The following is a 20,909-nucleotide window of genomic DNA, read 5'->3' as shown; positions in this document are numbered from 1 at the left end:
CAAACGACAAACGCACTCAACAATTTGTTACCAGTTGTACAGTAAGGTGCACACGAAATGGGCTTTGAACAGTAGAACAGTAGAAAGGCATCATGGCACACTCACAAACTAGCATGTAAAACAACTTGTCTCACCACTAAGGACAATGACAGAGGTTTGGATACACGTCTTCTGCAAAGGATGTGTAAGCCGCACTGCCGCGCCAAGGCACCTCTTATAGTGCGGTCCTAACTCTAAACTATGAGAGTCTCCATCTTGGAGCACATGGGGCAGAAGATATCAAATTGGGTGCAGGCTTGTCAGGAGGACGCCCCACCTCCTTAAAGGTACAGAAACACACAAGGGATCCCGCACATCCCATTGGCAGCTGAGAAACCCCATGCGTCGCTGCACCAAATCGGTAAAGCAAAACAAACGACAAACGCACTCAACAATTTGTTACCAGTTGTACAGTAAGGTGCACACGAAATGGGCTTTGAACAGTAGAACAGTAGAAAGGCATCATGGCACACTCACAAACTAGCATGTAAAACAACTTGTCTCACCACTAAGGACAATGACAGAGGTTTGGATACACGTCTTCTGCAAAGGATGTGTAAGCCGCACTGCCGCGCCAAGGCACCTCTTATAGTGCGGTCCTAACTCTAAACTATGAGAGTCTCCATCTTGGAGCACATGGGGCAGAAGATATCAAATTGGGTGCAGGCTTGTCAGGAGGACGCCCCACCTCCTTAAAGGTACAGAAACACACAAGGGATCCCGTTTGTCGTTTGTTTTGCTTTATCATATTCCTCCCCAGACCCGCGTGCGAGAGCATCCCCCTCAAGAACGACCTGCAGCAGAGATTCATTAAGGCGCCAGGAGAGCGGAGGTCTATTCTCACCCCCCACCGCTAAGCTTATATGAATGGGAGAGTGGTCCGACAAGGTCGAGGTCCCAATTGATACCTCCGTTACCAGGGGGAGTGTCGCATGTCGTACCAGGAAGAAGTCTATCCTGGAGTACGATTGATGGGGGGCCGAATAGTGTGTGTAATCCCTAGCAGTTGGGTCATTAATGCGCCAAGGGTCAATTGTCACGCCTGCTCAGATTGAAACGGATAGGATCTCAACTGCGGAGGGTATAAGCTACTGTAGGTAGTAGTTGAAGGCTTCTCAGGCGTGAGTCTCAGGCGTCGCTCCCAATCTTTATCGGGGAGTTAGAACGAAAAATAGAAAGGGTTGAGAGGTGTGGGCTATTGCTTCATAGCTTACAGTCTCTATACTATAAGGAAACTTGAATACGGATAAGCAGTGAGAACAATGACCCCGTATTGACAGGGATTGAGCAATGCAAAAATCCCCACAGACAGATGATAGTAATCCTCTAGACAGTCTATATCACTTAGCGAGGTTGCTTCAAAGTATCAAGGTTTAGGACTCCAACGGGGATAGCCACCCCCAGGTATTTTGTGATGCCCAGATGGCACCTCCAGGCCCCGAATGTCCGGCGAGGCCTGTATCCTCCTGAGGAGCGGCTCCAGAGTGAGGATAAATATAAGAGGCGACAACGGGCATCCCTGGCGCGTACCATTCGTGATGGAGAACGGTCCGAGAGGACCCCATTAACCCTGACCATTGCAGTGGGCTCAGTCCCCCTCAAGAACTCCAGAGTGAGGATAAATATAAGAGGCGACAACGGGCATCCCTGGCGCGTACCATTCGTGATGGAGAACGGTCCGAGAGGACCCCATTAACCCTGACCATTGCAGTGGGCTCAGTGTATAGAGCGGTGATCCAGCGCCTCATATTCCTCCCCAGATCCGCGTGCGAGAGCATCCCCCTCAAGAACGACCAATCGACCCTGTCGAAGGCCTTCTCCGCGTCCAGGGACAGCAGGAGAAGAGGCTGTGACAGGGAGCGAGCTAGGTGTATCACATTGAGGGTCCTTATGGTGTTGTCCCCGGGCTAGCGACCAGGGACAAAGCCCACTTGGTCCCAGCTTATAAGGTCTGGTTTAAGAGGGAGCAAACGAGAGGCCAGGACGCGGGTGAAAATTTTGAGGTCCACATTCAGCAAAGATATGGGTCTATAACTGGCACACTGTAAGGGATCTTTCCCCTCTTTTGGGATAACCGTGACATGGGCTCTCAAAGAGTCCCGGGGCACTGGTCTGTCCTCTAGGATGGCGTTGAAGGCAGAGAGGAAGTGAGCATCTAGCTGCTCCCGATAGAGCTTGTAGTACGGGAGAGTTAGCCCATCCGGGCCAGGTGCCTTACCCGGCTTCATATCGCGTATAGCGCGTTCAAATTCGGCTTGGGACAACGGGGCCTCTAACGCCTGACTGTCGGATTCGGACAGTCGTGGCGCGCCTGAGCCGGCCAGGTAGTCCCTGATTTGCGACTCCCTCGCCTCCTGGGCAGGGTGGTCGGGCGCAGCTTTCAGATTCATTGAGCGTCTCCTGCTCTTCTCGGCCTGAGAGAGGGGTCCCCGCATAGCTCCAACCTCCATTGGCTCATCTCTTTGGGGGGATCTCGGTCTCTTAGGGACGGTAGTGCTACCGTATACCCGTTCCGCCTTCCTTTCTCGGAGACGTCTGTCGATTGTCACGGATCGGTGGATCAGGTCATCCAGGGTGTGGGGTAGCACGTCACGGGCAATCTCATCTTTAAGAGCCTTGGAGAGCCCAAGACGGAACTGGTTACGGAGGCTGACGTTGTTCAATTCCGTCTCTCTGGCCCAACGGTGGAACTCCGCTATATAGTCCTCGACCGGTCGTCTACCTTGCTTGAGGCCCCTTATGGCGGTCTCAGCGGTCAGCTGTTTGCTGGTATCATCATAGAGGAGTGCCATGGCTTCCAGGAACCTAGGGAAGGACTCGAGTATGTCATCGTCTTCCTCTAGGTAGGTCTCTGCCCAGGCCCTAGGTTCCCCCTTGAGGTATGAAATTAGGGTCATGACCCTAATGCGGTCACTGTGATATGTTCGGGGCCGTAAGTCGAACATCAGCTTGCAGGAACTCACAAACTGACGGTAATTCTGTCTATCCCCAGAGAAAGGCTCTGGGGCACAGACTTTGGGTTCGGGACCCTCGCGGGGCCGGACTGCCTCGGCATTCTGATTAACAAGGGTGCGTAATCTCTGATTGTCCACTTGTAAGTCCTGCATGGATGTGGTTAGGGTCTCCACCCTCTGGGATAAGGTGACTAGATGTCTTGCTAGTTCCGCTGGATCCATAATTCTTTTGGGTTCCACAATTATGTCACGCCTGGTCAGATTGAAACGGATAGGATCTCGATAGGAACTGCGGAGGGTATAAGCTACCGTAGGTAGTAGTTGAAGGCTTCTCAGGCGTGAATCTCAGGCGTCGCTCCCAATCTTTATCGGGGAGTTAGAGATTCTTGCATCACAGCCTTAGAACGAAAAATAGAAAGGGTAGAGAGGTGTGGGCTATTGCTTCATAGCTTACAGTCTCTATACTATAAGGAAACTTGAATACGGATAAGCAGTAAGAACAATGACCCCGTATTGACAGGGATTGAGCAATGCAAAAATCCCCACAGACAGATGATAGTAATCCTCTAGACAGTCTATATCACTTAGCGAGGTTGCTTGAAAGTATCAAGGTTTAGGACTCCAACTGGAGAAATACTTGCGGTTTGCACAATGTGAGGGATGCAGTGATTCCTGTACTCAAGAGGTAGGTTCCGGCTCTGACAATCCAGGGGAGATGGTCCTAGGCTTCAGGAGGCAACAGGCGCTTCTGAACCCAATTGTGGAACGCCATGTTGCCTCAGCTGAGCCCTTAAATACCCCCAGGAAGCAGGAGGAGCCGTCGGCCGGAACGAGCGGCTTCCGCGTTCCACAGTGGAACGCAAGCCGCTCGCCTTGCAATCAGGAAGTCGAGCGGCTTCCGCGTTCCACCGCGGAACGCAGAGCGGCCGCTACAGCAGAGGGGACGGTCGGAGTGACACTTCCCCGCCGGGACCCGTTACATCAATCAATTGTAAGTCATACAAGGAACGCTTGATGCGTCTCCTCTGGGCATGCGGGATCTGGGATAGTCCCCTAGACGAGTCCATGGATGGGTCGAGCACCAGATTAAAATCTCCTCCTAACAACCATAACCCCTCAGCGAAGGACAGCATGCGGGACCACACTGATTCTAAGAAGGCCACCTGTCCTGTGTTAGGGGCATAGATCGCAGCAAAGGTCACCGTCCTGCCATGTAGCGTCCCCTTGACCAGCAACAGCCGGCCCTCTGGGTCAGCGTAGTGGTCTGCATAAGTCCAGGACAAGGATTTGGCCAGCACCACGCTCACCCCTCTAGATTTCGAGTCAGGGGAGGGGGCATGGTAAGACGTTGTGTATCTATGGTTCCCCAGTTTCGGGATACGCCCCACCATGAAATGGGTCTCCTGTATAAAGGCTACCTGGGTTCTAGAGCGCCACAGCTCTGCCAGTAGGGCCGACCTTTTTTCAGGGACTCGCAGACCCCGGACATTAAAGGAGGTGACACACAGCTCAGGCATGATCGGCCGCTCCAACTATCGGCAGATCCGCCGTCCGCTGCACCCGGGGGTAAGACACCAAGACAAATAGACCAAGGGAGAAGAGTAGAGGGGGGAGCAAGCACAGACAAAGACCACTCGAAGGTGGGATCCTTCCTGACCCTCGAGTGGGAACACAACACGAAACACAACACGGGTGTTTCCAAGGGATTAACTCCAACCTGGAGAGGAAACACCCCACACTAGGGGGAAGAGGCTGAACACAGCAGTGATGAGTGACGCAGACCCGGGAGTGCTAGTGGGCAATAACAACCCCACCGATCCCCGAGCTATCTCCAGCTCAACGTGAGCAACTATAGTAAAACTGTCTCCAGCGGAGCACAACAACCCGGACCTTCAGAGAAATCCCTCCCTCCCATTGGCAACCAAAGGCCCCCCCCAGCCTTGTAAACTGTGCCCGACCAGGTGTTCCACGTCCAGATAGAGCCACGGGGCCTCAACACGCCCAACCGGCCTCAGGGACCCGGCATCAGGACATATCCCCCCCTCCCGCACCCCCCAGCCGAGCGCGTGATATGGCGCAGGCAGCCCCCAGGTCGGGTCCCCCTATCGTACCCATCGGGGCAGGGCTCCCCTCGCCACATCAGGCCACCACTTAGAATCCATATCCCAGGAACAAGCACCTAGGGGAGCTAAGTCCCCCCCAGACAGATAAGTCAGTCATGTATGTGGGCACGGCCCCCACATACGTAAACACTTCCCCTGTTCTCCCACCCTGCTTTACCGGCACAATGAGTATATACAGTTCAAGTGGCTTGCGCCCAGTCCAGCAGATCCACCAGGAGGAGCTGGTTGGGGACGAGCGTACCGGCATAAGCAGGGCTAAACCACAGGAGCTGTCCACAATCATATCACTGTGAAATACGGATGCCTCCATGGTAAGGAGGGAGTCACAGGAGCATCAAGTATGCCTATGAGGCACGAAGAATGCAAGGGGTATCAGCCACAATACGTCTCAAAGTCAGGGTCATAGCTTCTCACATGAAAGGCCCAGGTGGCAGAGGGCATGAGCGTCTCAGGGGGATGACAAAGGGCATATATCCAGGGAGGTGGCGTCCCGCCTGTGGCTCAAATCTCTGGGTCAGAGGGGTGTCCTCTCCGGGATGCCCGCGAGACAGATATGGCTTCTACGACGTCGTGGAGGTCTAGAGGGTCTGGCGTTGTTGGACGAGGGGGTCTCCAAAGGCGTTACCTCCAGCCAATCTGGCAAGGACAGATCCGGGCAGTCCAGGAATACCGCCAGGTCAGGCCCCTGGCGGGGGTGCACCAGCCTGAAGAATCGGTCCCCCCTTTCAATCAGGACCGAGAAGGGGTAGCCCCAACGATAGGGTATCCCCTTAGAGTGTAGTACATCCGTCAGGAGCTTCAGGAGTCTGCGACGGTATAAAGTCTGGGGGCACACGTCTGTCAGCATGAGCACGTCCACTCCATCAAAGTCGACCGTACCTTGGCGCCAGGCCTGGCGTATGATTTCCTCCTTGATCCCAAAGAAGTGAATCCGGCATAGAACGTCTCTGGGTCTCTCGTTAGCTGCCTCTCGGGGACCCAGGGTCCTGTGTACCCGGTCTATCTCAATAGGGTCAGTCGGGGCTTTTCCCAACAGGGAATTGAAGATAGCAGTGACGGCCACCTTAAGGTCAGGGCCGCCTGTAGCCTCAGGGATCCCCCGTAACCGTAAGTTATTATGGAGGTTGCGGTTCTCAGAGTCCGCTTGGCGCAGTTGCAGCTGCAGCATGTGAGCCTTCTGTTGCAGTAGAGAGGCTTCCAAAGTGGTCACCCTGTCAGCTATGGAGCGGTCAGACTGTTCCAATGCACATATGCGGTGGTCCTGCTTCTGGACGTCTGAGCTAACCTCCGCCAGTTCTGTGTGGAGCGTAGCCACCAGCTGGGCCATCATCTCCTGCATGTCAGCTCGTGTTGGAAGTGCTGCCAGCAGTTCATGTAGCCCAGTGTCACCAGACAGGCCCGCAATGCAGAGGCGCGGCGATTTCGGCCCCAGGGATGGAGAGGGCACTCCGGACATCCTTCCTGACATGGAGGAGGCTGGGGAGGAGGGCGGTTCAGAGATGGCCTCCAAAGTCCGCCTGTGAGCCGCGTCAGTGAGCGGAGGCCGCGGGGATCACCCCGCCGGCGAATCAAAATCGAGCTCTCAGGTCCGAGCGTGTGGACTAGGCCCCGGTTGCCGTGGGGAGACATAGGCGTCCATTCAGGCCTGCGATCGGAGCTTGGTGGAGGAGCGGGGGGTCTTAGACTTCTTACCCGTCCTCTTCATGGGGCGGCAGGGTCAGGTATAAGGCAGATCAGCTGTAATTAGCACCCCAGGTCCGCGGAGCTCTGCGGATTAGCGTCCACTCGCCGCCATGTTCAGGCCACGCCCCCGCTTGTTTCTTTCTAATCATTAATATTAGGAAGTTTTTCCACCATGTATCGGGGGACCGTTCTTTATACAGCATTATACTTAAGTTTAATGCTATACTGATTATAACTTAAAGTTTTTTGCTGATTGGTGTTGAAACCGAACAGCAGATCTACTCACATGACCTCTTGGTCAGTCCTTCAATTTTCCGTTCACGGGTTTCCCTCGAGTGAAGATGTTTGTAGGTTTTCGATCACTGGATGTCTTTTTGGTTTCCCTTACTTGGTGGTATATCCAAGTGTTGATGATCCAGACAGACACTAGTGCTGTTGGGTAGATCCACGCGTTACTTTTTATCCAAATATTAGGGCTGTACAGCCGGCAGTCTCCGGGTCATCCAACTAGTCTTTAAGAGCGGCGTCTACGCGTTTCGCCCCTCCTCTTGGGGCTTTTGTCAGGACGTTCTGCTCTATTCTTGTAACGACACCCAGATAAGTGGAGGAGTTTGGAGGGATCCAGTGAAGTGAAACCTTTTGATCCATGAAGAGGATTGCAGAGGGATGGAGGTAAAGTCATGTTCCAACCATACCCAATCCTTCAAATGAGCATGGATATTCCAATCCACCATTTGAGCTAGGTGGCAAGCGTGATAGTACTGCTTCATGTCCGGGAAGCCAATGCCACTCAGATGATTTGGAAAAAATGGTGCAAATGCTCACAAGTGATGTTTTTTTGTCCCAAAGAAAACTTCTAAAGAGGGATTGAATGGACTGACATTGAACCATAATCGGCTCCAATTGAAAAATATATAACAGCCTGGGAAGGGCATTCATTTTTATGATGGCCGCCCTGCTGAATCAAGAGAAGTGGCATTTGTTCCAGCTTGCCAAATCACATCATAGGGTTGTCAACAGCCAAGCAAAATTAGCAGAGTAGAGATTTTGGAGGTGAGCAGTGAGGTAAATTCCCAGGTAATTGATCTCTAAAGAGAGATGATTATGAATACTTTACCTTAAAGTTAGAGAACAAATTAAATTCCTCAAACACTTTCAGTAAGTTCAAAATAGAGATCAAGGGCTGGGTCAGTGAAAAACAGCAGGTTGTCTGCAAAGGCCTATACTTTAACCGCTTCTCTGCCTGCTATTGTAATTGAACGGCAGGCCGGGAGCTTCTTAATCTGAGTGGGTGTTTTTAGGCGTCCTTGCCCGTCCAGCTCGTGCTGGATCACTTGTGTTATGCAACTGGGTGTGCGGCTCCGCCGCCGATCCCAAGCTCCGCTGTGCCCTGTGCGAGCCCAGGACCCGCACGGCGGCTGTCACCGGAGATCATACATCACTTCCGCATTCAGCTGTCATTCTCGGGCTTCTGTAGCTGGAGAGAAGCTGGTGAAGCAGATCTCTGCTTCATCAGCTTCTTTGGGGGTCCCTAGGTAACATTAGGTGTTTTAGAGAACCCCTGATGTCTCAATAAAGAGGACCCGTCTGTAAAACAAATTGGCTATCACATAGGGGGCTTCTTAGTCCCCTTCTTTTTTATATATCACATGTAAAAATGTTTTAAAAAAACACAAATAAATATTTAAAGTCCCCAGCCCCCCACATACACACACAAACATGTGTCGGGTGCGCCCACGTGCAAAAATTATGATTTTACCCATTGCGCAGCACATGTTACATATCACTGCGAATGTCAGAGTGAGGGCAATCATTTTAGGGGCATCAATCAATGTTAACACCTGTAGAAATAGTAGTGGTGGATCAACCTATCTGGGTAAGGCCTCTTGCCTGCCTTGAGTTGCAAGATCACAAGCTACACTTCTTCCGAACTTGCAGGAGATTTTTCAAAATGCCATCCTGCGGCGGGTGTTCATTGCAGCGGCGGGACGGCAGTCGTTGTTTTTTAAATTATTATTTCTATTTATTTTTTATTGTTTTATTTTTTATTTTTTATTTTGTCGAGTCGTCGTCGTCGTGCACAACCCTGGACGTCGTGATTGATTTTTTTTTTTATTGAAGGACTTGTCAAATTCTTTTTTGTGTTTTTTTTGTCAAATATAGAATTTTGGATACAAGTCTGGACTTTTTATTTAAATGTATTGTAACCCTTTAGTAAATGGGTAGGGATACAAGTACCCTTTACTCATTCACAAGGGGGGCGCTGGAAAAGCACCCTCCCAGTGCCGAGTGCATGTGGCCTGGTATCGCAGGAAGGGGGGGCGCTTACTCGTCCCCCTTTCCTGCCCTGCCAGGCCTGTGCTCGGATCAAGGGTCTGGTATGGAATTTTAGGGGGGGCCCATGTCCCCTCCCCCCTTTTTGGAGGTGGGGTTCCTCAAAACTCCTACCAGACCTTAAGGTCCTGGTATGACTTTAAGGGGGAACCCCACATACTTTTTTTTTTACATGGGGTCTTTTTTTTCTTTAGAAATGGCAGTTTTGCGGTCATCTGGGATTGATGCATATAGGGCATGTGAGTTCGAAGGGATCTATTACAATCTGTTCTCTGTTTCCAGAATGGGCGAGTACAGCCCATCCTGGACCTGAAGTCACTAAACAAGATCTTGCAGTACACATGTTCTGCATGGAATCGGCTCACTTCATAATTGTCTCCCTCCTGTGGATAGATTTAATAAATACATTTATAACCAGAAATGGCAGTTTTGCTGCAGCAGGTTCTATACATCATACAGATGCGCCACTTTTACAGGTAGGTTAAGGGGACCCCCAGGCACGATATTTAAAGGAATTTTTCATTTTTATTGTTACCCTTTAAGTGATGTTAAAATCACTGCTCCTTTAAAAACTGTGTATTTTGTAAGTTTGTTTGGTTCATTTTCCCCAGGGCAGTACCCGTATCCCCATATACTTTTTATGGCCAATAACTTTCATATAAGCCCTCCGGCCGTTGTAAAAAAACAGCCCGCCGGAAGCTCTCTGGATCTAAACTGGCATTTTTAAACGTTCGTTCAGCCACGCCCACTCGCTCGCGCCGTGCGGGAAAGTGCCAAAATTTAAAAACAGGCAGCGATGCCTGTTTACATACAAGCAATCTGTCGGCTATAAAGTTGGCAGATCGCTTGTATGAGGTTCCGGTATGTGCGCCCCCTCCCGCTGTCACACTGGATCCAGGCTCCGCTGTGCCCGGTGCGAGCCCAGTACCAGCATGGTGGCTCTGTGACAGGGGATCAGAGGGAGATCGGTACACAATCTCCCTCCAGTCCCCTCTCCGGTGTCAGAATGCGGAAGTGATGTATATTACATCACTTCCGCATTGTTGTGTCACTCTCCAGCTTCAGAAGCTGATGAAGCAGTTCTCTGCTTCATCAGCTTCTTTGGGCGTCCCTGGGTGACATTAGGGGTCTTGCAGATCCCTGATGTCACCATAAAGAGGACCAGTCACATACTCTTTGCTATCACATAGGGGGGTTTCTTAGCCCCTTATGTGATAACAATAAAGTTAAGTGTAAAAAAAAAATAGGAAAAAAAATTAAAGTTGCAAAAAAAATTAAAAGTCACACATGAAAAAGAATAAAAAAACACAAAAGTCCCTATACACACGCATGCAAACATGTGTAGGGTGCGCATACGTGCGAAAACGGCGAGTGCGCCCATTATGCCGCCTATTTTACATATCGCCGCGAACGAGAGCAATATTTCTAGGCCCATCCATCACTGATAACACTAAACTGATGAGCAGTAAAAGCTTTTAGGGCTTGTTCACATTCTGTCTGGACCAGAACCGTGCGCTCCTGCACCCAAAATTCATCCCAATATCTCCCTATGTGTTTTATGGGCTACAATTCTCGCCAGGCAAGTCCGTTGTAGTCCGGACATAAAAAATACTGCATGTCACATTTTCTCTGATCAGGAAACGGACCAGAAACGCACGAACGCGTAAAAAATGCAACGATAAAGCGCCGAAAACGCGCAGTACATTTGGACAAATCTACCACTTCAGAAAAGCATGGGTTCAGTAAAGGCATATCTCTTCAGTGGAGAGGCAAAAGCAGAGATGAGGTTAGACATCTCCTGAACCATCTATACATCAAGCTGAACCCATCTATATCAAGGGTAAAACTACTCCGATCGTCCTATTTTGGCCTTTGGGTGAACATACACAGTACTGTGAGTGAAATCTATATATTCTTTCCAACTAAATGAGATTTTTTTTACGTTTGACTGTTTTTTCTCCTCTTTTTTTCATTCCTTTTTTCATACACGTTTATGGTAGAGAGATATATATATATATATTTTTTTCACCGTTACCCAAGACCTGATATCTCCTTTCTAAACAACAGAGAGCTTGAGTTATTTAGAATTCTCTGATAACATATCGTTACATCCTTATAGAGTGAAGCGATTCACGTTGTGCCTTTAACCCACGTCTAACCCATGGTTATCCACACGCATGTTTTCATTTACTAGCCGTATGCAGCCATTTATATGTGTGTTTATGTTTTTGATATAGATTTTTCGATATATGTGCAATTTTAATATATTTAACCACTTGAAGACCGCGGTGTTTTACCCCCTTCCTGGCCAGGCTATTTTTCAGTGTTCAGCGCTGCGGTACTTTGGCTGACGTTTATTCCGTCATGCAACGCTGTACTGAAATTAATTTTATACCATTTTTTGGGGACAGATAGAGCTTTCTTTTGGTGGTATTTAATCACCGCTGGGGTTTTTATTTTTTACTATATAACAAAAAAAGTACCCTAAATTTTGTAAAAAAAAAAACATTTTTCCCTATAAAATGTTATGAAACATTTATTTTCACCCCAATTTTTTGGTATACTATAAAAGACGGGGTCACGTCGGGTAAATAGACACTAAATATGTCAACCTTTAAAATTGTGCGGGCCCGCGAAAGCGCAGAAAACGACCGCAACCAAAATTGGCCATAGGCGACACTTTAAACGTTTTTACCGCTCATCAGTTTAGTGTTATCAGTGATTGATGGCCCTAAAATTATTGCTCTCACTCCGAGGTTCGCGGCGATATGTAACATGTGCTGCATAATAGGCGCAATCGTCGTTTTCGTACATAGGCGCACCCGACGCATGTTTGCATGTGTATGTGGGGGGGCGGGGGACTTTAAAACATTTTTTATGTAATTTTTTTTAATTATTATTTGTGAATATTTTTTTTGCTTCTTTATTTTTTTTAATGCTGTAATTTTTTATTTTTTTTTACTTTTTTTAGACAACTTTATTGCTATAACATAGGGGATTAAGAAATCCCCTATGTAATAGCCAGTTCACCAAACAGGTCCTCTTTATGGAGACATCAGGGGTCTCCAAGACCTCTGATGTCACCTAGGGACCCCCACAGAAGCTGATGAAGCAGAGATCTGCTTCATCAGCTTCTCTCCGGTGTTCTGCACCGGAGAGTGACACTGAATGCAGGAAGTGATGTAATATACATCACTTCCTGCATTCGGGGACAGGAAGAGAGATCAAAGGGAAATCGAGTAATGATCTCCCTTTGATCTGCTGTTAGAGCGTCGCCGTGCCGGTCCCAGCCGCAACGGCCACATCGGATCACGGACCGGCAGCGGCGACGAGGAGACGGCGGGACAGAGGTACGGGGGTGTGGGGAGGCCGCACACACGCAGCTCCTGCAAGCGATCGGGGCGTCTCTAGAGACGCCTGATCGCTTGTATGTAAACAGCCATCGCTGGCTATTTACATGCTCACAGTTTCCCCTCTCGTGTGCCCGCTGAGTGCCGCACACGGGAGGGGGTAGGGGCAGGACGTCTTAAGACGCCCTCCCGCTCCTAGCAGACGTCCGTCCGGCCGTTCACAAACGGCCATCGACGGAAGGTGGTTAAGAAATATTTTCTATGAAAAAACACTTTTTGTATACCTAAATCTTGAAACAATGGTGGGATCCCCTTTCAGTGAGAAATTCTGTTTTTGCTATTGGATACAACAGGGGACCCTCCATTGTAATTAAATTGAACCTTCATTGATTAATATTACACTTTTCAAACCTTCCCACCCCGCATTATATATTATATATTCTTACATATTGCACATTTCTTACATGGATAAAAACCTTTTAAATTAAAGAAAACTTGGACTTTTAGGCAAATTAACTATATTTTGTGATAATATTTCCCTCCAATCTGGGACTCTTCTATAGAAAACTGGAGGTTTATCAGGTAAAACACTTCTAAAATCTGGTCCCTTCATAAAATTAGCCAATATTTTGTCAGAATCCATTTGATATCATAATACTGTGTGGAAAAAACAGTAATAAAAGCAAAGTCTGTGTTGCTTAAATCAAGATCTCCATCAGAGGTAATCAATTTATCTAAATCTTTGCTTAAACAATCTGTCTTCACAAACCTATTATTTTTTACATTAGCTTGTTCTAAATAATCCTCCTTATTCCTTTTACGACTAACACATTGTCTTTTAGGGACATCTTTCTTAAGAGACTGTAATATACAGGAGTACAGGTACTCCTAGAATGAGATCCTAATAGGTTGGACTTGATGGACTAATGTCTTTATTCAACCTCAAACACTATGTAACTATGTAACTCTTATCCAGTTAGAATGATGGTAGCAGTTGTGTGGTATATACCTATTACTGTCTTTACTCTCTAAGTACATCCTAGTTTTAATCATCCCATCATCAACAAAAATGGACAAATATAAGAAATTGACTGATAGCACTAAACTTGTATGATCATTTGATACTAAAGCAGAACTCCAGCTAGATTTTTCCTTAACCATTGCAGTGAGGCTACCCCCACACTCAAGGGTTAACATCTTGTTTTTGTCTAGGTGCTAAACAAAAAAAGGGTATACTCACCAAATTCTAGGAGCCGGCTTTCTCTTCGACCGTTCCCTGGAGCCTCTCTCCCCTTTGGCTGGAGCGTTCTAAGGTCCCATAAATCATCACATCCTACAGTATACACAGTGTATATACTGTATGTAAGGAAGATTCCAATGCTGCAGCAGAGGAGAGAGGCTTTAGTGACATCAGACAGCCGGCTTGGCGGTTTGGGTATAAGCTTTTTTTAGCACTTACCAAAGAGTTATAAACACGTTTTCCTGGAGTTCTTCTTTAAGGTCATTATAATTTAATACTCCCATCAAATTCATCAGAAACTGTTGATCCCCATTCCAAATCAGCAGGGTATCATCTATAAATCTAAGAGGGCCTGCATCAAAAACTACCTCTTCCTCACCCTTACCCTTAAAAAGGTTGGCCATGCTAGGTACAAATTTAGCGCCCGTAGCCACACACTGTACACATATTGGTTATGAAACCAAAAGTTGTTGTGATACATGGCAAAATTCAAAAAACAAATTTAAAATAGTTGGCTTTTATTTATCAACCATGCCTGGTTTATCCCAAAAAAATATTGGACAGCTGTTAATCCATTAGTGTGTGCAATACTAGTATAAAGAGATACTAGTCAGCTATCACAAGAATATATCCTTGTTTCCAGTCAAGTTATTAATCACATGTTTCGTATCTATGATGTTACTATGTTTTTGTGCACCTAAATCAATTTGAGTGTATTTTTGAAAATAAAGGTTTGATAAACAATTGTGCTAATATCGTGCGGCATAAAAAATAGCAGCTGTCATTGCAATTCAATGGGTCCTCTGCTTTCAGAAAATATATAATGTTTTGGAGTTTTCAGTTCACTCTCATGTACAAATTGCGAATTTTAGCATGTGTGTGCAAAATAAAAAGGCTTCAATAGTGAAAGGGTTAAACCATGGTAAAATGTACATGTACTTCAGAGATATACTGTATGTGCTTTTTTATTTTGACCACACACTTAAAGCAGAAAGTAAGTTAAACAGGTTGTTTTTACCTCTGTGAATCACTCAGAAAACAAGGAGTTCTGTGAATGGGCAAGGGGAGAAGTAGCCACCATTCCAAGCTCACTCCCGTGATAGACTATACTTTTAATACAAATTAGTAAACTAAACATGAGATTGTAGTCTATCATGAGAGCGAGCTTGGAGCGGTGGCTACTTTACAAAACACACAGGGACCAAAAGTAGCTACCTTCCAGAAGGAAGGACAGTGTCAACACAAATTCAGAGGTGATTTGAGGATCTACAGCTGAATGATACACAAATAAACTATATTTTTGTTAATAGTTAAGGTACTTGAACGAATTTTAAAATTTAACTCCTGAATTTAGTGTCACTGTAATACTTCACCATAGCGCCAGAACTATAGTGCTGGCTGTGCTCTCCAGCATCAATGAAACTAGGAATCTTTATAAATGTATAGAGTGGCTAATTTTGCTTTACTTGCGTGCAGGCCAGGCTGTTGTGTTGGCTCCTCCGTGAACTATAATTCCTCTCGCAACCTTCCTGATGAAGTGTTAAGTTTTATGAAATCACACCCCTTGGTTGAGGATTCTATTCCCCCTCTTGGAAGCTCTCCATGGATTACTAGGACAAGGTAAGAAAATATAGAAGACAAATACAGAGCTACAATGCAGAATGTGCTAGATTTAGATTATAATGACTTTTGATTAGTAATTCCACTATTACCTGTAAATATGCAAAAACTAAATCAGATTGCTTTATGCTTGAAGTAAATATGTCAGAAACTTAGGCAGTTCAGACTAAGTGTATAATGAAAAATATGTATAAATATGTAGGAGATTACCTTCAGCTACAAACTCATGTCAAAATGATCAGGTGATCCAGTTTTCCTTATATGTAACTGTTTACCAAGCTTCCCTTTTGGACATTATATACAGAGTATATGTACATATACTGTATATAATAATGCAATAAACACAGGACTGTGCAGCACAGTTGTAACGGGAGCCAGGAAACCAGACCACACGGAAATGCAGGTAAAATAAAGTCGTTTATTTAAAGGAACATAAATAAACATTCATCAGGGAACAGCAGCAGCGAGGTCAGGAACAAGCCGTAATCAAGTCCAATGCGGGTACGTCTGCCAAGCCGGGATCAAGTCCAATGCGGGTACGTCTGCCGATGCAGGGTCAAGAGCCAGAGGAAACATCAGCCAGGCCGGAACATACACATAAAGACACAAAGGAACTCAGACTGCTAGAGATGTACCTTGGAGCACAAACGCAAGGGCAATGAAACTGAAGTTTGAGCAGACTGATATAGTCAGGTGTGCCACATCATCACTGTGCGATGCCCAGGCAGCAGGCCAACGATGATGCAATCAGAGATTATAAGAGACTGCAGTCTGCACATGTCCAAAATGGCTGCCACCATGTGGACAAGGTAAGACCTTGACAGCAGTGGACACGGGGTTCTGCAACGCAATGGGTTTAGGACTTTGCAACACATTGGCTCAAGATTTTGCAATACAATAAACTCAGGATTCTGCAACGCAATGGACTCAGGACTTTGCAATGCAACAAACTCAGGACTCTGCATCACAATAATCTCAGGACTCTGCAATGCAATAAACTTAGGATGTTACAGTAAACTATGGACTCTGCAACACAATAAACTCAGGACTCTACACCGCAATCGACTCAGGACTCTTCACCGCAATGGACTCAGGACTCTGCCACGCAATAAACTCAGGACTCCCCAAAGTAATAAACTCAGGACCCTTCAACACAATAAACTCTGGACTGTGCAATGCAATAAAGGACTCTGAAAAGCAATGTAATCAGGACTCTCCAAAGCAAAAAACGCAGATATTTGCAATAAAGTATGCCCGGAAAGCAGAGATCATCTAAAAGACACCGGACCTATCTGCGGAGAGGATAGAGACAGCGCTCAAGTGGGAAATTGACGAACTTCAGTCTAACTTATCTCAAACCACGAACAGAGGTAGGTGCAATAATGTTAAACTTGAAGGCATTCCTGAATCGGTGGATAGCTTGGCTCTTAAGTGACAAGGTGCGCTCTATCCTCAATGTTTTACTGGATCATCCTGGGGATTCGGAGCTAGAATTGAATCGTGTCCACAGAGTGGTGGGCCGACCTGACCCTGACCTAGCTACTAGGCCGCAGGACATCTTTTGCCTCATTAATTTCTACACGGAGAAACACAGATATTTGCAATAAAGTAAACTCAGGACTCTGTAACGCAATGGATACAGGACTCTGCAATGCTATAAACTCAGAACTCTTCAATGCAATAAACTCAGAGGACTCTGCAACACAATGGACTCAGGACTCTGCACCACAATAAACTCAAGACTCTGCACCACAATTACCTCAGGACTCTGCACCGCAATAGACGCAGTACTCTGGAATACAATAAACTCAGAGGACTCTTCAATGCAGTGGACTCAGGACTCTGGAGCGCAATAAACTCAGAACTCTGCAATGCAATAAACCTAGGACTCTGCAATGCAATAAACCCAGGACTCTGCAATGCAATACACTCAGGACTCTGCAATGCAATAAACTCAGGACTCTGCAATACAATAAACTCAGGACTCTGCAACACAATATAATCAGGACTCAGCAACACAATATAATCAGGACTCAGCAACAAAATGGACTCAAGGCTCTGCAATGCTTTAAACTCAGGACTCTGCACTGCAAGGGACTCAGGACTCTGCAATGCAAAAAACTCTGGACTCTGCAATGCAATAAACTCAGGATTTTGCCAAAAATAAGCTCATGAATCTGCAAAGCAATGGACTCAGGATTTAACACTGCAAAAAAACTCAGGACTCGGCACAGCAATGAATTTAGAACTCTCCAAAGCAATAAACTTAGGACTCTAAAACGCAATAAACTTAAAACCGTGCAATGCAATAAACTCAGGATATTACAATACAATAAACGACAGATATCACAATACAATGAACTCAGGACTCTGCAAGGTAATGGACTCAGGACTCTGCACCGCAATGTACTCAGGACTCTCCAAAGCAAAAAACACAGAATTTTGCAATACAGTAAACTCAGAACTCTGCAACACAATGGACGCAGGACCCTGCAATGCGATAAACTCAGTACTCTTCAATGCAATAAACTCAGAGGACTCTGCAACACAATGAACTCAGGATTCTACCCCGCAATGGACTTAGGACTCTGCAACGCAAAGTACTCAGGGCTCTGCACTCTAATAAACTCATTTAAACTAATAATAAACTCAGTACTCTTCAATGCAATAAACTCAGAACTCTGCACCACAATGAACGCAGGATTCTACAATGCAATTAACTCAGTACTCTGCCACGCAATGTACTCAGGACTCTGCAATGCAATAAACTCAGGACTCTGCACTGCAATAAACTCAGGACTCTACACTGCAATAAACTTAGTACTCTGCAATGCAATAAACTTAGTACTCTGCAATGCAATAAACTTAGTACTCTGCAATGCAATAAACTCAGTACTCTGCAATGCAATTGACTTAGGACTTTGCACCACAAAAAATCAGGACTCTGCACTGCAATGAACTCAGGACTCTCCAGTGCAATAAACGTAGGACTTTGTAACACAGTAAACTCAGGACTCTGAAACGCAATAAACTTAAAACCCTGCAATGCAATAAACTCAGGATATTACAATACAATAAACTCCGGATATCACAATACAATGAACTCAGGACTCTGCAAGGCAATGGACTCAGGACTTTGCAGTGCAATAAACTCAGGACTCGACAACGCAATAAACTCAGGACTCTACACCGCAATGGACTTATGAATCTGCACCGCAATAGACTTAGGACTCTGCAACGCAATAAACTAAGGACTCTTCACTGCAATGGTTGCAGGACCCTGCAACACAATAAACTCTGGACTCTGCAACTCAATAAACTCACGACTGTTCAACACAATAAGCTCAGAAATGTGCAAAGCAATGGACTAAGCTTCTATGTGAGTTCTGCAGTACTCAGCCATTTTCCTCTCTGGTGCCCTTCCTGCCACCTCTGGACTCTGCAATGCAATAAAGGACTCTGAATCGCAATGTAATCAGGACTCTCCAAAGCAAAAAACACAGATATTTGCAATAAAGTATGCCCGGAAAGCAGAGATCATCTAAAAGACACCGGACCTATCTGCGGAGAGGATAGAGACAGCGCTCAAGTGGGAAATTGACGAACTTCAGTCTAACTTATCTCAAACCACGAACAGAGGTAGGTGCAATAATGTTAAACTTGAAGGCATTCCTGAATCGGTGGATAGCTTGGCTCTTAAGTGACAAGGTGCGCTCTATCCTCAATGTTTTACTGGATCATCCTGAGGATTCGGAGCTAAAATTGAGTGGTGGGCCGGCCTGACCCTGACCTAGCTACTAGGCCACAAGACATCTTTTGCTGCATTCATTTCTACACGGAGAATGAGTTGGTGTTGCTCAATGCATGGGAGAAGGGTGCCATCACAATGGACAATGCTCAGATTACGGTCTTAAAGGCAGAACCTTTCTCATGAGGGATCTCTTTCGATCGCTTCTGTCGCACATCAAAGTCTTGGCCTCTCCTACAAATGGGGGCACCCCTTTCAACTGGTGATCCGCAATGGAGACTCTTTGTTTTGTTTGCAGTATCCTGCCCAACTTCCAGCGTTATTCCACTTCCTTGGATCAGAAACGTTCTCTATCTCGGATTTGATTAACCTGTTCTCTCCACTGCTGCCAAGACCACAGCGCCGACTTGTGCTGTCAGGAATCCTCGTGGGGTTGGCATTCCTGACCTGATGGCTATGGACCCCCTGGCTTGGTGATTCTACACAAACTCCTATCGTCCAATGAGCTGGTTGACTGGTCGTTCCCTACTTTGAACTCCTTCTGCTACAGCTCGTCTCATATTGCCTCATACTACGGTTATGTCTTGACTGTTTCCCTTAGGTTGATTGATCTGCATCCCCCTTTTTTGAATCCTCTCGTATAAAGAAGTGTGGGAATCGTCCACTCTACTGCATGAAGTGGTTCTCCTACCCCCAACCACATTGTTTATTTTTATGTTTTGTAGGTTATGTCTAGTGGTTTATGTTGTTTTAGCCTTTACTAGTTTTATTGTAAGGATGTTTATCGTAGCTGCAGATTGTATTTCTACCGCACATTGCCTTCTGTCTCACGGCTGTGTTTCGCCCCGGTGCTGCCTCTTGCCATTTCCTTTCCCCTTAGTACTCTTTTTGCACTTGGTCTTGGCCAAACACCACCTTGGTGTCACTTGAGGTGGGACGAGTTCGAGGAGACATGTGCCGGCTCATGTATATTTCGGTGCTATGAGTGATACCTCTTTGATAAACTTCCTCTTGCCTATTGCATTCATGGTTTTTGGTTGTGTGGGGGGGGGGGCAACTATGATTTCGGGGTGTGTGCCCTGGGGGTGTCGGTTTTGGTGGTTTTCCGCAGTGGTAGAGTTCAACCCTAGAGGACATTTGGGTGCACTATTTGGCTGGGAGCCTTTTTGTCCCCTCGGGGTGTCCTTTTTTTCTTTTTCAGTTCTTTGCATTTCCCTTCTCTCCATGGCACTCCACTGGCACTGATACCCGAGGGGCCGAGTGAACTGGGTCTGGTCAATGCCTACTCAACTTCTTGTTTGTTTATTGGGGAGGGACATGCAGGGTACTTGCATCTCGTTGTTGCCTACCACTTCCCCCAAGTAGGCTTCAGGATAAGGCAATTCTGTCACCCTCCCTGTCTGTTGTAATATTGCCAGGGGGGGTCTGCCCTCCTGGAAGCTTTGAGCGGATTTACAGCTCACATTAGAGGGTTTTCTTGGTTTATCTCTCTTTATTCTCCTAGTATGTTTTCCTTTCTCCTTGTCTTGCTTCTATTCTAACTTTACCCTTCACTTTCTTGCTCTAAGCCTTTTCTTTGCCCTAATCTTTCCTACCTCTTTTTCTCTCCCCCACCTCCCTATCTTTCTCGCTTTCCTCGCTTTTCCTCCTTTCTCCCCCATATTGTTTTGTTCTTTTTCCCCTATTTCAGAGATGTCAAGGCTCTCCTTTGTTTCCCACAATGTGAGGAGCCTGGATATGCTAGATCACGCCTTCTGAATGACTGACCTTAAGGCATCAGAAATATTAATTGATACTGTGAGGCACTTTATCGCACAG

At 46.5% G+C, this 20,909-nt stretch overlaps 1 protein-coding gene across 1 annotated transcript in view; it reads left to right on the top strand.

Moving 5' to 3' along the window:
* The first annotated feature begins 6,582 nt into the window (after nt 1–6,582).
* Nucleotides 6,583–20,909, top strand: part of LOC108799794 (semaphorin-6B-like) — a 106,959-nt gene continuing 92,632 nt past the window's right edge. Inside the window, exons 1-2 of the mRNA XM_018571715.1 lie at nt 6,583–6,635; nt 15,200–15,343. Of these exons, the coding sequence (XP_018427217.1) occupies nt 6,583–6,635; nt 15,200–15,343 (197 nt within the window). The remainder of the gene's footprint in view (nt 6,636–15,199; nt 15,344–20,909) is intronic.

The sequence above is a fragment of the Nanorana parkeri genome, unplaced genomic scaffold (genome assembly GCF_000935625.1).
Source record: "Nanorana parkeri isolate BGI_ZX_2015 unplaced genomic scaffold, ASM93562v1 scaffold1816, whole genome shotgun sequence".
Lineage (NCBI taxonomy): Eukaryota > Metazoa > Chordata > Amphibia > Anura > Dicroglossidae > Nanorana > Nanorana parkeri.
The sequence above is the reverse complement of the archived record's forward strand: the minus strand, read 5'-3'. Positions and strand labels throughout refer to the sequence as shown.